Source organism: Lissotriton helveticus, chromosome 5_1 (genome assembly GCF_964261635.1).
Source record: "Lissotriton helveticus chromosome 5_1, aLisHel1.1, whole genome shotgun sequence".
Classification (NCBI taxonomy): domain Eukaryota; kingdom Metazoa; phylum Chordata; class Amphibia; order Caudata; family Salamandridae; genus Lissotriton; species Lissotriton helveticus.
In genome coordinates, this window is record NC_136065.1 from 1605165303 (window position 1) to 1605182151 (window position 16849).

The 16849-nt window shown below is 44.0% G+C and overlaps 1 protein-coding gene across 2 annotated transcripts in view; it reads right to left on the reverse strand.

The window, feature by feature from the left end:
• LOC144755650 (cytosolic phospholipase A2 gamma-like) overlaps window positions 1–16849 on the reverse strand; it is a 553672-nt gene that overhangs the window by 162075 nt on the left and 374748 nt on the right. For both annotated transcript variants that reach the window (XM_078644802.1, XM_078644804.1), the window contains one exon: window positions 10429–10515. In XM_078644802.1, the coding sequence (XP_078500928.1) occupies window positions 10429–10515 (87 nt within the window). The remainder of the gene's footprint in view (window positions 1–10428; window positions 10516–16849) is intronic.

A 16849-nucleotide genomic window follows, 5' to 3' on the forward strand; every position in this document is an offset into this window, starting at 1 on the left:
CGCTCGGGTCCACAGCAGCAGCAGGGCTCTCATCGCGGCCAGGCAAGCCGCTAAATATCCAACGAAAATGAGTTGCCTCACAGATGGAGCCCACACGGGTGAAGTATTCTGCATTCTTGTATTTGCGACGGCACACAGAGAATGCACCGCCAGCAGCACAACGTTTTTTGTAAAGTCAAACACCAACGCGTTTCGGGCTCCTGCCCTTCATCTAAGGCGGACTTGTAAACTTCAGCAAACACCATATACGAGCACCTGTTTCAATAAGTACCGGCCCAGGTGGGCATGGCTGCTCCTGCAGCATCCTGGTACTAGTAGTGCAACATAAAGTGTTCCTCAAGTGAGGTGGTGCAGCCCAAGTTCATTTAAATAAATAACATTCCCCAGTGGGTAGCTCACTGCACGATGTAATTCACTGTGTGAGCTTAATCAGTCACAAAAAGCAGCACCTCGTCCCAAATGGCGATAACAGCATTGGCATCGCTCGGCTCCACAGCAGCAGCAGGGCTCTCATCACGGCCAGGCGAGCCTTTAAACATCCAACGAAAATGAGTTGCCTCACAGATGGAGCCCACACGGGTGAAGTCTTCTGCATTCTTTTATTTGCGACTGCACACAGAGAATGCACCACCAGAGGCACAACGTTTTTTGTTAAGTCAAATACCAACGCGTTTCGGGCTCCTGCCCTTTGTCTAAGGCTGACTTGTAAACTTCAGCAAACACCATAAACGAGCACCTGTTTCAATAAGTACCGGCCCAGGTGGGTACATCGCGTCCAGGCAAGCCGCTAAATATCCAACAAAAATGAGTTGCCTCACAGATGAAGTTTACAAGTCATCCTCAGACAAAGGGCAGGAGCCCGAAACGCGTCGGCGTTTGACTTTTCAATGGTGCAAATCCGTTCAGTAGTTACTATGAAAATAAAAAAATAAAAGTTTTGATATATAGAGGCGTGCTGGATCCATGGACCCTCCCGACCACGAGCTTTATTCTAATTGGCTGTTAACAATCCGAACCAGGAAGTTTTGGTAGCCATCTTGTGACTTGGTAGTACTCGGTAAAAGATAAAACAAATGTGAAAAACAAGGGGGCAGGGTAGAAACACCCTGACCCCTAGGCCTGATCAGGGGGTCCCACAAGGACCCCCAGGCCCAAAAAAGCATTTTCTTTTAATTGGCCGTATTCGCGCTAGCTGCGTGAATTCGGGAATGAAAATTAAAAATAAGAAAGCTTGGCCTCCTGCGCTTCCTTGTATTGAAGCCCCTGGGTGGGCCAGGTCCCCGGGCAGTGAAGAGAATGTGTGGGGGGGCCCCAATCTGCTCCCACACTGCCCCGGGGACTGCCACCTCCACGGGGACTGCCACGCTTGATTAAAGTGTTGAGGGGGCACGTAGCCCCCCGCAGCCCGCGGGACTGCCACCCACACGGGCTTCTTTTTAAATGGGTGGGGGGCCTCCAAGGCCCCCAAGCCCTGGGGACCACCACCCTTTTATTGATTATTTTGCGGAGCACACAGACCCGCTTCCCCGGGAAGTGCCACCACCCGGGTTTTTTTTTTTAACAAAACAATATACCTGGGTAGGGGGGCTTGAGCCCCCTCCACATGCCCCAGGGACCACCACCTCCCCGGGGCACTAACATCCATTACGGACCTTCTACCCCAGGGGACCACCACCTCCCCGGAGCTTTGTAATTGAAGGGAGGTGGGCCGCAAGGCCCCCCTCCAGGAGCCCAGCTCCTGCAGTGTACCAGGGTGCCCACCCCCAGAAAACTGCTGTTTGCTATGGCAGAGTGGGAGCCATGCGGCTCCTGCCCCACCATAGCAAACTGTGGTTTGGGTTTTGAACCTGCTCTCGCTTTAAAAAATCAAACCACATTGCATTTCCACATGGGGAGCTGCATGTCAGCAGATCCTCATGTGGAAAAGCAATGCCGGCTCCTACAGGTCACAGGGAGCCATCAGGGACTGTGGGGTCATTGGGGCTCCCCCCACAGTCCCCAACAAAGAGGCCAGGCCCCGTGGCCTCACTCCATCAAATAAAAAAATAGGAGGCACAGTCCCGGGGATGAGGTCCCGGGGGCTAATAACAGAAGCCCCTGGCGGGTGGCCACGCAGCCCCCTCCTAGATTTAAATAACAATATGAATAAAAATAAAATTATGGCCTGCAGTCCCCGGGGCCGAAATTGGCCTCGAGAGGGGGGTCACGCGGCCCCCTTCCCGTTTAAATTTTTTTTTTTAAGGGGCAATGCCCTGGGGGATGGGGTCCCAAGGGCCCAAAAAAAGGAAAGAGGAGGGGGCCACACAGCCCCCTTCTTAAAAAATAATACAAAAATAGACGCATCTCGGCTAGGCCCCACCCCCTCCCTGCAGTACTCAGCAAAGTTGGGGAATTAATTCCCCTTGAATACTGAGGGTCTCTGTGGGCCAACTAGCCCACCAGGTACCTCTAGTATGCGCCATGGAGCTGCGCTGCAGAGAGGTGTTCAGAGGCCACACCCCTTTTTACACCTCTCCGCAAAGCAGCTCTGTGGCGCTTACTGGAGGTACCTGGTGGGCTAATTGGACCACAGGGACCCTCAGAATTCAAGGGGGCTTAATCCCCCAAATTAAAACACGTCACGGGCCGCGTTTGTGCAGTGGTGAAGGGAGGGGGCGGGGCCTCAGGTGACATGTGTGCAAACATGCCCTGTGGTGCGTTTTAAGTTGGGCAATTAATTCCTCTTCAATCCTGAGGGTCTCTGGGGGCCAACTAGCCCACCAGGTACCTCTAGTAAGCACCACTGTGCTGTGTTGCAAAGAGGTGGCCAAGACCATGCCCCTTTTTACACCTCTCTGCAATGCAGCTCTGTGGCGCTTACTGGAGGCACCTGGTGGGCTAGTTGGACCTCAGGGACCCTCAGGATTCAAGAGGACTTAATCCTCCAACTTAAAAAGCACCACGGGGCACGTTTGCACAGTGGTAAAGGGAGGGGGCGGGGCCTGAGGTGACATGTTTGCAAACACACCCTGTGGCGCGTTTTAGGTTGGGGAATTAATTCCCCTTCAATCCTGAGGGCCCCTGGGGGCCAACTAGCCCACCAGGTACCTCCAGTAAGCGCCACAGACCTGGGTTGCAGAGAGGAGGTCTAGGCCACACCCCTTTTTACACCTCTCTGCAACACAGCTCTGAAGCTCTTAAAAGAGGTACCTGGTGGGCTAGTTGGACCCAAGGGACCCTCAAGATTCAAGGGCACTTAATACCCCCACTTACAACACGCCAGGGGGCGCGTTTGCTGAGTGGTGGAGAAAGGGGGCATTGCCTTTGTCTACCTCTTACCAATGCCACTGCGTGGAGCTTACTGGAAGTAAAAAGTAGGCTAGTTGGCCCCTAAAGGACCCCCAGCAGTGAAGGGGACTTCAATCCCCATGCAAGAGTGTGCCAGAGAGCGTGTTTGTAGAGTGGTGGGCAAAGTGGGCATGGCCTGGTATGAGTACTTGCCAATGCTGTTGTGTGAGACTGACTGGAGGTAATAGTTTGGGAAGTTGGACCCCAAGGATGTCCTTGGGGCCAACTATCCCTCTTGTTACCTCCAGTAATTTCCACACAGTGGGATTGCTATGACGTCTTCGGAGGCCATGGCCCCCTTTCTCTACCATTTGGCAAACGTGCCTTGTGGCAGACTATGTGATGGGGGATTAAGTCCAATTTAGTCCTGAGGGAGTTTAGGAGCGAAGAATCCCTACTGGTACCTCCATTAAGTCCTACGCAGCGGTATTCCTGAGCATTGGTTGGAAGCCCAGCACCCTTTGTCCACCACTCGGCAAACGCGACTACTAGTTGAAATATTTCAGCCCTCTGTCTTAGAGGTAGGTTTAATCCCCCTGCCCTATTATGTACTAGGGCCTTACAGAGGAGGTCATGCTAATCACAGTCTGTATGGTGTGTTGGTGAGAGTACGGATGTCTTAATGTTACATGTCCAAGTAACTACATATATAAAAGGCTGTGTATGTAAAAGTTGAAGTATATAAGTAACTATACATGAGAATCAGTGATTGTGAGAGTCACTGCATGGATGAGTGTGTACTTGTATCAGTGATTGTAGAAAAGAGTTAAGTATGGATTTGTTTCCGTTTGAATAACTGATGTGGTGTGTGTATAACTGCATAGGTCAGTAAATGGGAGTGTGATTGATGTTTTGCATGACTGACTAGGTGTGTGAGTAAGTCTGGCTGAGTGGTGGTATGTGAGTATCTTAATGCATGTATGAGTGCTTATGATAGTGTTGTATTGATGAGTGACTACATCTCTCAGTGATTTAATGGGTGAATGAGTGGCTGTGTATGTAGACTAAGGAATCAGTGAGTGTGTAAGTAGCAACTAGTACAGTGGGTGTATCAAAGGTTGTATTACAGTGTGAGGAGGTGGATCAGATTTTCACATGGATGATGTCATCAGTGATGTCATTTGAGATGTCATCAGTGATGTCACTGACCATGTCACAAATCATGTAATATGTAACGTCATCAGCAGGACATGGCGGGGCGCGAGTTATAGTTAGTTCAACTAACTATAACGGGGGAATTTCGATGGTATTGTACGAGTGAAATATCCAATTAACTATAACGTCCCTGAAACCTATGGTGTTTTCAGTGAATGTATACATATATATATATATATTTATATATATATACATTCACTGAAAACACCATAGGTTTCATGGTGTGAGTGGTTGATTCACTGGGTAAATGGGTTCTAGAGTCCATGTGGAAACAGCTGTATGGGTGGGTGAGTGTGTGTATGGTTATGTTGGTGAGTGACCAAATGTCTCGGTGGTCATGTCCAAGTTACTAAATATGTAAAAGGAAGTGTAGGTGAGAGTTGGAGTATATAAATGACTATACATGAGTCAGTGCTTGTTAGAGTGGCTGTATGGATGAGTATGTACTTGTATCAGTAATTGTATAAGAGAGTAAGTATGCATTAGTATCTGTATGAATAAGTGAGGTGGTGTGTGTATAACTGTATAGGTGAGTAAATGGAAGTGTGATTGATTCTTTGCATGAGTGAAAAGGTGTTTGTGTAACTGGATCAGTAGCGGTGTGCAAGTGTCTGTATAGTTGTATGAGTACATATGATACTGTTGTATTGAGGAGTGACTGCATGCATGAATGACTATAAGGGCGAATGAGTAGATATGTGTGCAGACCTAGGAATCAGTGAGTGTGCATATAATAACTGGTATTGGTGTGTCTTTGGTCTGAAAATGGTAGTCTGTATTTTAGACAGGGTGTATCAAAGGTTATATTAGGGTGTGAGGAGGTGCATTAAATGTTCAGATGGATGATGTCATCAGTAATGTCATCAGTGAAATCATTTGAGATGTCATCAGTGATGTCACTGACCATGTCATGAATGATGTAATATGTGATATCATCAGCAGTGCATTGTGGGGGCACTTGTTATAGTTAGCTCAACTAACTATAACAGCCAAATTTCTCTGGTTTTGTACGAGTGAAATGTCCAACTAACTATAACGTCCCTGAAACCTATGTTTTTTCCCCTGAATTTCTATGTTTTTTTAAATGCTAATTTTTAACCATAACTTCCCTGAAACCTATGGTAGTTTTGGTGAATTTCATAGATTTTTTAAATGCTAATTTCTAACTATAATGTCCCTAAAACCTATGTTTTTTCAGTGAATTGCAAAGGTTTTTTTTAAATGATAATTTCTATCTATGCCTACAGAGGTAGGACATGTGAAGAAAGATGAAGTAAGGCACAGAAAGAAGCATGGAAAATGCAGAAAGAGGCAACAGAATTCCAGAAAGATGAAGAAAAGTGCAGAAAGAAGCAAGAGATATGAAGAAAGAACCAACAGAGGTGCAGAAAAAGGCCTTGTTGCAAAGTCATCCTGTGCCCCCAACTTTCTACTGACTGGTACTGGTGGTAACTGATTCTGATTAACCAGGCCCAGAGCAAGTGCTATTCTAAAAGACACTTAAAATACAGTGAAAACAGCTACATACACTAGGGTACCCTATGGGTTGAGGTACCCCTTTGATTGGCATGAACATCCCTGTAAGGCCCTAGTACATAATAGGGCAGGGTGATTAAAACTATAAGTAAGTGGTGCAGAAAGAGACAAGAGATGTACATAAACAGGCAGGAAAGGTACAGAAACAGGGAACAGGGGTAAGGGAACAGGGATGCAGAAAGAAGCAAGTGAGGTGCAGAAAGAAGTAGAAAGAGTGCAGAAAGAGACAAGAGATGTGCATAAACAGGCAGGAAAGGTACAGAAACAGGGAACAGGGGGTAAGGGAACAGGGATGCAGAAAGAAGTAGAAAGAGTGCAGAAAGAAGCAACAGAGGTGCAAAAAGAGACAAGAGAGGTGCAGAAAAAACATAGGAGGGGTGCAGAAAGAAGGAAGAGAAGTGCAGAAAGAGGTAAGAGAAATGCTGAAAGAAGCAACAGAGGTGTAGAAAGAAGCAAGTGAAGTGTAGAACGAGGCAAGTGAGGGGTCCAGAAAGAAGCAGGAGCAGTGCAGAAAGAACCAAAAGAGGTACACAAAGAGTCAAGAGGGGCTCAGAAAGAGGTAGGAGAGGTGTGCAAATAGGCAAGAGAGGTACAGAAATATTCAGGAGGGGTGCAAAAAAGGAAGAGAAGTACAGAAAGAGGCAAGATAATTGCTGAAAGAAGAAACAGAGATGTACAAAGAAACAAGAGAAGTGCATAAAGAGGCAAGTGAGGTGCAGAAAGAAGCAAAAGCAGTGCAGAAAGAACCAACAGAGGTGCAGAAGGAGGCACAAGGGGTGCAGAAAGAAGGAAGAGGGGTGTAGAAAGAAGCATGAAAAGTGCAGAATGAAGCAACAGGGATGCAGAAAGAGAAAAAAACGTTAAGAAAAAACAACTGAAGGAGGCAAGAGAATTGCAGAAATAGGCAAGAGAGTTGCAGAAACAGCCAAAAGAGGTACAGAAAGAGGGAACAGAGGTGCAGACAGAGGCACGAGAGGTGCAGAAACATGTAAAAGGGGTGCAAAAAGAGCAAGAGGGGTGCAGAAATTTGCAAGGGAGGTGCAGAAAGAACAAGAGCAGTGCAAAAGAACCAACAGAGGTGCATAAAGGGGCAAGTGAGGTACAGAAGGAGGCGCGATAACTGCAGAAAGAGGAAAAAGGGATACAGAAAAAGGCAACAGGGATGCAGAAATTTAGAACAGAGGTGCAGGAAGAAGTCAGAGCAGTGCATAAAGAACCAACAGAAGTGCAGAAAGAGGCAAGAGGGGTACAGAAAGAGGCAAACGAAGTACAGAACAAAGCAACAGAGGTGGAAAAAATGCAAGAGGGGTGCAGAAAGGGGAAGGAGGGGTACAGAAAGATGAAGAGAACATTATAAAGAAGCAACAGAGGTGCTGAAAGGGGCACGGAAGGTGCATAAAGAGGGAAGAAAGATGTAGAAAGAGGCAAGAGAGTTACACAAAGAGGGAAGAAGGTTGTAGAAACAGGAAAAAGGGGTACAGAAAGAAGCAAGGCAGGTGCAGAAAGACACAAGAGAGGTGCACAAAGAGGCAAGTGGAGTGCAGAAAGAGGAGAGAACTGCAGGAAGAGGCAATAGAGGTGCAGAATGAGGCAAGTGAGGTGCAGAAAGAAGCAATATAAATGCAGAAAGAGGGAAGACGGGTAGAGAGAGAGAGGCAAAAGGGATGCAGAAAGAAGCAAGGCAGGTGCAGAAAGAAACAAAAGAAGTGCAGAAAGAATGAATAGAGGTGCAGAAAGAAGCACAAAGTTGCAGAAAGCTGTAAGAGGGGTAAAGAAAGAAGCAAATGAGGTGCAGAAAGAGACAACAGATGAGCAGAAAGAGGGAAGAGAGGTGCAGAAAGTACAAGGGACAAGAGAAGCACAGAAAAAGAAACGGGCGGAAAGAAGCAACAGAAATGCAGAAGGCGCAGAGGGAAGAAAGAGTTGCTTTTACACCATTAGCACCAATTTAACACCCACATTTAGCAATAAGTGACAGGTGACTATTCTAGGTTTGCAAAGGGCCTTCCAACACGTTGTAACACTTGACAGTGCATTTTTGTTAACATTTGAGCAGTTTGAGCTAGAAACAAGGCTTATTTTGTTAAAATCTGCAGATTAGGACAGATGATAGGTTATGTGGTGAATGCAGAAAATGTATAATTGTGCGAAAGTCGGTGCAGCCAAACAGTCACTTAATTCCAATGGCCCTGCTCATACCTCTGACAAGGTCCACAAGTGCTTCACAGTGATTCCTTTTTTTTTGTCTCACTGAGTTCATAGTTGAGCATCTATGGAAACGAGAAAGACTAAACCTGAGGTTACCACTCCATTTCACAACACAGGCTACCATACCACTTAAGTACTCTCTATAACACATAATCGCACTCTACATAATTCCTGTACACTAAATACCACTTACTTTCTATCCACATAATTTCACTGCACAACATACCACATAATTCCACTACACACAACGTATATCCACTCCACTACCAAAAACATTAGTAAAATGCCAATAGCTCTAATTCTCGCAAATGCAAAGCCTATTACATTGCAAACACTTCTTTAACTAGTAGTCCTGTTTGCAGAGTGGTGGAGAAAGGATGCTGGGCCTCAGACCAGCGCTCAGGAATTCCACTGCCTAGGACTTACAGGAGTTACCATGAGGGCTTCTTGGCCCCCAAAGTACCTCTGGAGTTAACTGGGTTTCATCCACACCCGTAGTCTGCCAGGAGGCGCGTTTGCAGAGTGGTGGGGAAAGGGGGCTCCGAAGACGTCTTAGCAATCCCACTTTGTGGGACTTACTGGAGGTAATGAGAGGGGTAGTTAGCCCCCAAGGACATCTGTGGGGGGCAACTAACCCTCCTATTACCTCCTGTAAGCCCCACATGGTAGGATTTATGAGAGGGGTACAAAGGCCATGTCCCCTTTCCCCATCACTCTGCAAAAGCGCCTCCAGGCGCGTTTTAAGTTGGGTTATAAAGTCCCCTTCATTCCTAAGGGTTCCTGGGGGCCAACCAGCCCACCAGGTACCTCCAGTAAGCGCCATACTCCTTAATTTCTGAGAGTGGTCCGAGTGCATGCCCCCTTTCATACCACACTGCAAACACTGCTCCAGGAGCACTGCTGCTCCAGGGATGAAGTCCACTTGTGTCCTGTGGTCCTCATGGCACAAGTGGACCTCATTGACCCACCAGCAGTTCGCCAAGAGGCGTGTCTGCAGAGTGGAGTAAACAGGGGTGTGGCCTCGAAACCACCTCTCTGCAATCGAGCTGTGTGGCACTTACCGGAGGTACCTGGTGGGATAGTTGGCTCCCAGGGACCCTCAGTAATCAAGGGGACTTAATTTACAACTTAGAATGCACCAAAAGATAAAACATTGCTTCTAAGGAACCAATGGTAATCAGGAGCGCAAAAAGGTAACTTGTGAGTAATCTTAAAAAGATGATGGTTCAAGTGACATCATCAAAAAACGACAGGGTGGGCAGCAAGACTCAACGACGCTCGTGTAGAGAAAAAGGCACTTTTTATCTTTTCGAGACCAACACTTCCAAGCCATAATCGATGTTGAGAAATGTTAAAAAAATGTTTTGCATGTAGAAAGAAGTATAGCATTGGATTCTTAGATACGCAGATCATTAATAACTAGAGCCGCATTGGGTAAATGGTGTAATGGATTTTATGAAAATTTGATTCAAATGATTTTGTCTATCTTTCAATAAAATGACAAGTATTTTTGTAAAGAACAACTTGAACCAGACACGTTTCTTTGAAGTCGTCGAGTACAATTTGTGTTTAATCTAATTGAGAAATAATATATGTGATTTGATGTGTGCTGATTCCATTCTTTTGTTCATGTTTTTTGGGACTCTGTCCCAATGGGAAGTGTAGAGGGGTGCACTTTCTGGTTGTCAAGCACCATCACCCAACTACTGAGCAACATTACGTGTCAGGTGCGGTACTTTTTGCCTCAACCCTCTGTTATTGCTTCTTTTCATGAAGTAATTGTTTGTCTTAAATTATAATAGGGACTGATGGGAAAACACATTCTGTTGTAATGCCAATTTATGTTATTAAACATGAACTATTTTATGAGTGTTGTTTGTGGATAATCATGTAGGTCTAATGGTATCTTGGTGGATTTCTAGAAACAGCATTGATATAAATATTCAATAAAATTGCACCTCTTTGATTGGCCGATGTGCTTTTTTGTAAGACCAGGCAAACTAAATATTCAACTGTAATAAAAGGAAAGAAGTAAAAGTAAAAGAAAAGACTAAAATAATGAATTAAAAGAAAGAAGGAAAAAAGGAAGCTGGAAAGAAGGAGAGAATGAATAAAACTGGAAAAGAAAGATAGAAATGGTTTGATCACCCTTATATCATAAAGCATTGTGAAAGGTAAAAATGCAAAACATTTATCACTTACTGGAAGGAACAAGGAAACCACGTGCAACCTCCATCATTCGAGCGGACTGTTCTGGTGGCATGTGATGACTTCCAATCTCCTTACATTCTAAAATGTAAAACATAACTCATAACATGAGATTGAGTAACAAAATATTTAAAGAACCAATTATCTAGAGTTGGTATTGTTGGTGGTGCACCAGTAGTAAAACATGTTATGTTTAGTAGACCTACATCATTCATCAACGTCCCTGTAATTAATGCAACAGCTTCAGAACATACACAATTTCCTCAGTGAAGTTAAAAGTGAAGTTATGTATGAAGGCCTCTATTTAGACCTCAAAAAGAACAATTGATGGACATAATACAGAACAATGTCATACATCCACCCCAGTACAGAGATCTGGGCCTAAATCCTTCGTTTCTTTGCTCACCATGCCATTCAAGTTTGGACCCAGCCATATGCAAATTTGCCTTGACCCTGCGCCCAATGCGAACAGCCCAACCCGAACTGCCAGGCCAGGTCCTCCCTGGACTGGAAACAAGCATCCCAGGACCGGTTTCAGGCTTTCAGCCTTCATTAGCCAGGATAGCTTGACTCCAGTGGCATGGACAGCATGGGTCTCACTTCTGAGCATACCCGTCCCACTAGGGGTGCCAATTGCAAAAAGAACAATTGATGGATAGAATGCAGAACAATGTCATACATTCACCCCAGTACATAGATCTGGGCCTAAATCCATCATTTTTTTGCTCACCATGCCATTCGAGTTTGGACCCAGCCATATACAAATGAGCCTTGAACCTGCACCCAATGGGAACAGTCCAGCCCAAACTGCCAGCCAGGTCCTCCCTGGACTGGAAACAAGTATCCTAGGACCGGTGTCAGGCTTTCAGCCCTCATCACCCAGGATAACTTGATTCCAGTGGTATGGAGAGCACGGGACTCACATCTGAGCGTACCCTTCCCATTCAGGGTGACAAATGCAAAAAGAACAATTGATGGACAGAATGCAGAACAATGTTATACATTCACCCCAGTACATAGATCTGGGCCTAAATCCATTGTTTTTTTGCTCACCATGCTATTCCAGTTTGGACCAAATAAGCCGTGACCCTGTTCCCAAGGGGAACAGTCCAGCCCGAACTGCCAGGCCAGGTCCTCCTTGGACTGGAAACAAGCATCCTAGGACCGGTTTCGGGCTTTCAGCCTCATTAGCCAGGATAGCTTGACTCCAGTGGCATGGAGAGCACGGGACTCACGTCTGAGCATACACATCCCACTCGGGGTGACAAATGCAAAAAGAACAATTGATGGACAGAATGCAGAACAATGTCATACATTCACCCCAGTACATAGATGTGGGACTAAATCCCTCGTTTTGTTGCTCACCATGGGGAAGTTCACACTGCTTGACAGGCACTCAGTCCTCAACACCAGCTTCCTCAAGGAGCCAGCAAGGTGGAAAGCAGATCACTTTGTCTCAATAATGCCAGGTAACCCTTTCATAGAAGGACATTATTGTCATTGAGAACACAAAGGGAAATTACCACCTCCCATCTTCCAATCACAAACACAGATACTGTTAGAGACAGAAAATATCCTATTTCACAGAAACCCTGGTAAGTCCTGTGTTTCTGAGCTGATGTGGACCAGAGTCGGGCCAGATTTATATGTTGTCAGAGAGAGAACTCTGTTGACATGGCGATGGAGTTGCCTCGGTGCCAACATGATGGTCCACTCGCTCGACTTAATTTCGGACTAACCATAGTATGATAATACCAGAGACTACTCCAACTGGCTCAAAAAAGTAAGTGCCGTTAGAGGATTGACTGTATGTGCGCCCACCTGATATAGATGGGCAGTAACACTGCCATTTTTCACTGCCAGCTAGAGGTAGGAACAACCTAGAAGCAAGGCACAGTAAAAATACTCAATGCACTCCTCGCCATGGGAGCAAAACTCCCATGGCAAGAGGGCACAGTAGAATTGCCAAACTTACAATCCATTGACAGGAACCACCAACACAATGATTCCGGTCCATGCTTGAAATGTCCAGTGAGTCAGTAGACATTTCAAAATTCGGCAGGTTGTACCTCCAACATGGTGATAGAGTAATTTACTCCTTCACTATGGTGGAGGATGGGCTGTCCACCAGAAATTAAATCTGGACCTCTATTTTCTAAATTCCTCTATTCGAGTTTCCTCAAATTCGGATAGTTAATATATAAAAAAATTCGCTCACTTGGGAGAGTTAAAATTAGAGAAACTGAGAAGGAATGCCAATATATATACACACACACACACACACACACATATATACACATATATATATATCTATACATATATATATATATTACCTACTGACAGTCGCCAGTAGGTAGTTATAGTTACGACCTAGTTACCATAGGAAAATGGCAACATTCTATTGGCAATAACTTTGGCGCCGATTGATGAATCTTCGTGAAATTTCCAACACTAATTCTTTGTTGAGTTCAGCTCCTATGTTAAAAGTTCGGGGGTGATTCGTCAAGGGGGGGGCTGAGAAAAAAGGGGGGGTCCCAAAACATGTTTTTCGATGTTAATTTCCGTAGGAAATTTTAGATAAGGCTACGGGTCGAACGGGTGAACGGAATTATCCCAAATTTGGCAGGGAGAAGGTTCTTGGTTTAGAAAGCACTCTTTTGTTTATTTGGTATATATCTGTTCAGTAGTTTTTGAGAAATACCGAAATTTACAGATATCGATATTTGGGAATTCTGCCATCTGATTGGCTGAGGCGTTACGACCACAGGCTTGCTGCTGCGAGCGCTGCAAGCATTTGTCACTCGAAAGTGTTGGCCGCCATTTTGTGATTCCGTTGAAGCGAGTAAGTGGGAAAAAGGGCAACAAATGTGGGAAAGATGTGGGTAGGAGCACTGTAACCTTTGTGGGGTTTTAGGGTGTGCTATAGAGGGGGTGCAAAGTGAACTAATCATACCTACCGGTGTGAAAGTGCTAGGCTACGAAAATTAAGTGAAGTATTTACTAGAGTGTGATGCTGCTAAGGTGAGGTGGTGCGTGACTCGGGGATTAGAGCGTGAGCCCCAATTGTTTGTCTTATGCTGTGAAGTCATGTGCCATGGATGCTGCAGTACAGCTGTGGAAGTAGTGTCAGCATGTGTTTATAACTACTAGGATTAACTAATGACCCGTACTGGTCTGAAAGTCCTGGGGTATAGAAAATATGTGAGGTAGTGTGTAGAGTCTCATGTTGCTAAGCTGAGCTGCTGCCGGACTCGGGGATGAAAGCGTGAGCCCAAACTGTGTGTCATATGCTGTGAAGTCAAGTGCTCTTGCCGCTGTGCCACATCTGTCCAAGTTCTGTCAGCATGTAGTTATAGCTACTCGGAGGAACTTTATTTTCGAACATTGTAACTTGTTTATGGTGCTTAGAGGGTGTTATATAGGGAGTGCGAAGGTAAATTTGTGTGTTTGAAATGAATTTGGTATTTGGAAAGTGGAAAGCACTGACTCCTACAGGTCTGATGGCGCTGGCAGCCTAAGGTGAGGTGCTGTTGGAGTTGGGAATAAGGCTGATGAACTACTGACCCCTAGTGTGAACATTTAACCTGCACAATGTTTGATAAAATGTTTCAAAACTATATTGTTAGGTTACAAAAGAAATGATGAACTTTTAACCTGCAAGTTTCGTAGAAGGTTCCGGAAAGTGTAGGATGAACCTGTATGTGGCACGGAATATTAGGTACCTTTTCAAATGGAAAATTCAAAATTAACCAATGGAGGTAAGTTTTGGAATGCCGTTGAAGGAATGAAGCATTCTGATTTGTTCTTTACATGTATTTATGTGTGGAGGGACAGAGAAATTGTGCCATTTCTAATTTCATTCTTGATGAAGTAGGAGCTTTACATGTACTAAGTTACAGAAAAATAATTGTATGCGTCTGTCATTTAAAATCTGGATTACAACTACAAAGGTAAGTTAGAAATGAACAAGGTGTGTTATGTGTTTTATAGTAGTGATTAAGTATTTGAGGGTATTTTAATTTTGAAAGTATTTTTTATTTCAAAGTAATAGTGTTAGTAAAGTGTGGTGTTTGATATTGGTTATAAAATATGCATAAAATGTGAGCTGTTGTTATATAAGTACTTTATATATGTTTAGGAATTTAGTTTTTCATCTTTACAGGACTGTATGGTTTTAAAAATGAGGTACAACGTTAATTTGGGTTTGTAATGTATTCGGGGAGATTAAATAAATGTTGCACATTTGCAACTGATACTTTTTGTGGAAATATTGGGGTGGGGTGGGGTAGGAGATGTATGTGTTATTAAGGTAAAAGTGAGAAAACTAAATCCAGAAATGTTATTTGGGCATGTTGTGTTCTCATTGTTGACACTGAGAGGTAGATTTGAATGTAAGTCAAGGTAGGTTGTTGTACAGTGGGGTCGTCTACAGTGTTTGGAGATTACATGGAGAGGGGATAGAGATAGGAAAAGTGATACGTTCCTTTTATATGTACGCATAGTTTGAATCATATGATCATACGTTTAGATATAATATGAACATGGTTTCTGGTTTGCATTTGGGTATAGTTATTAGTTTTTGTAGTTTCTTACTAGCGATTAATGAAAAGGTAGATTTACTAAAATATATTGTAGTAAACGTATTACTTATTGTCTGTTCTTATGGAATAGAAGTGTTTGGGGAGTGCTTCTTTAGAAAAGATGTTTTATAAAAGTGAGAGAAAAAAATGAATATGTGCGGTATATTTTCTGTATGACTTTGTTGACATTAGAGAACTACATGTGATTTTAAGAGCTACTATATTTTAGGCTATGTTGCTGTGGTGGATATATGTAGGTGTTGAAGTGGTCCGTGTTTTACTGTTGCTGAGCTTCACTATCCCTTTTGAGATACTCATCAATTTATTCATTCCATTTAATATCTTTAATATAGATACAGTAAAGGGACGGTATATCAAAAGTTTGGGAATTAGAACTCTGTTTACTCTCCCCATCCCCTGCTATACACTCTACAGAGTGTTTAAAGGACTTTCGTAACATATAGATGTCTAGCTAGTAAAGGTGGTGTAGATTGACTGGGCCCATTTATAAACCGTGCTATGGGATGGTTTACGTTTTACCTGCCAATTTGTATGTTTGAATAGTTTTTGCTGATAAGTGTGCCGGTAGACACCTGTTAAAATTAACCCTGTGTTTTAGTGGCGCTACCAGGAATGGTGGGGGTTTCTGTCTGATTTTGTACAGTTAACCAAGGCGGCGGTGGGTGTGGGGAGGTAGTTATGCTGCTGTTTGAAATAGAGAATATAGTAACGTGGAGATGTGGAGTGCCCTATGGCATGGTATATGTTTTACCTGAAAATTTGCATGTTTTGCTGATTAGCTTTTTGGGTGATATCTGTTGAAATTAAGCCTCTGTATGACTATAGTGGTGCTTCCACGTTTGCTTGGGCTCTTTCTTTCATTGCGTAAAGTTAAGTAAGGGCGGGTGTTGAGGTGGTACTGTGACTGTTTATAAACCGTCTTATGGTATGGTGTATGTTAGAGTTGCAAAATTGCAGGTTTTAGTAGCTTTTGATGATGAGCGTTCCGGTAGACACCTGTTGACATTAAGTCTATGTATTGCTATAGGGGGGGTAACAGGAGTGCTGGGGCTCGATGTTTGATTTTGTTAGGTTAAGCTTGGGTTTGGGAGGAGAGTATGTTGCTGCTTATAAGATGGACATTTGTAACGTGGGTATGTGTAGTTAGTAAAGGTAATTTAGTTTCACTGGGCCCATTTATTAACCGTGCTATGGGATGGTTCATCTTTTTTCATCTAATTTGCATGTTTGAATACTTTTTGTTGATATGTGTTCCGGCACACACCTGTTAAAATTAACCCTGTGTATGGGTATAGTGGCGTTAGTAGGAATGGTGGGGGTTTCTGTTGGATTTCGTACGGTTAAGGAAGGGCGGGGGTGGTTGTGGTGGAGGTGGGTATGTTGCTGATTGAAAACAGAATTTAGTAATGTGCAGATGTCGAGCTACTTTAGGAGATATAGTATCACTGGGAGCAGTTAAAAGCGCTGTATGGCATGGGATATGTTTTAGTCACAAATTTGCATATTTTAATATGCTTTGCTCATGAGCGTTTTCGGTAGACGGTTGTTGAAATTAAGTTCTTGTATTGCTATAGCGTGTTTACTAGGTTTAGTGTGGCTCTTTCCTTAATTTTGTAAAGTTAAGGAAGGATGGGGAAGAGGGTGGTGCAGTGGCAGTGTGCCAATTTATGAATCGCTTTATGGTATGGTATATGTTTTTCTGGCAAACTAACATGTTTTAATACGTTTTGGTGATGAGTGTTTCAGCAGACAGGTACACAAATTACACAACATTTCTGTGGATAAGACATCTTCGTGCTGATAGACACTCTTGT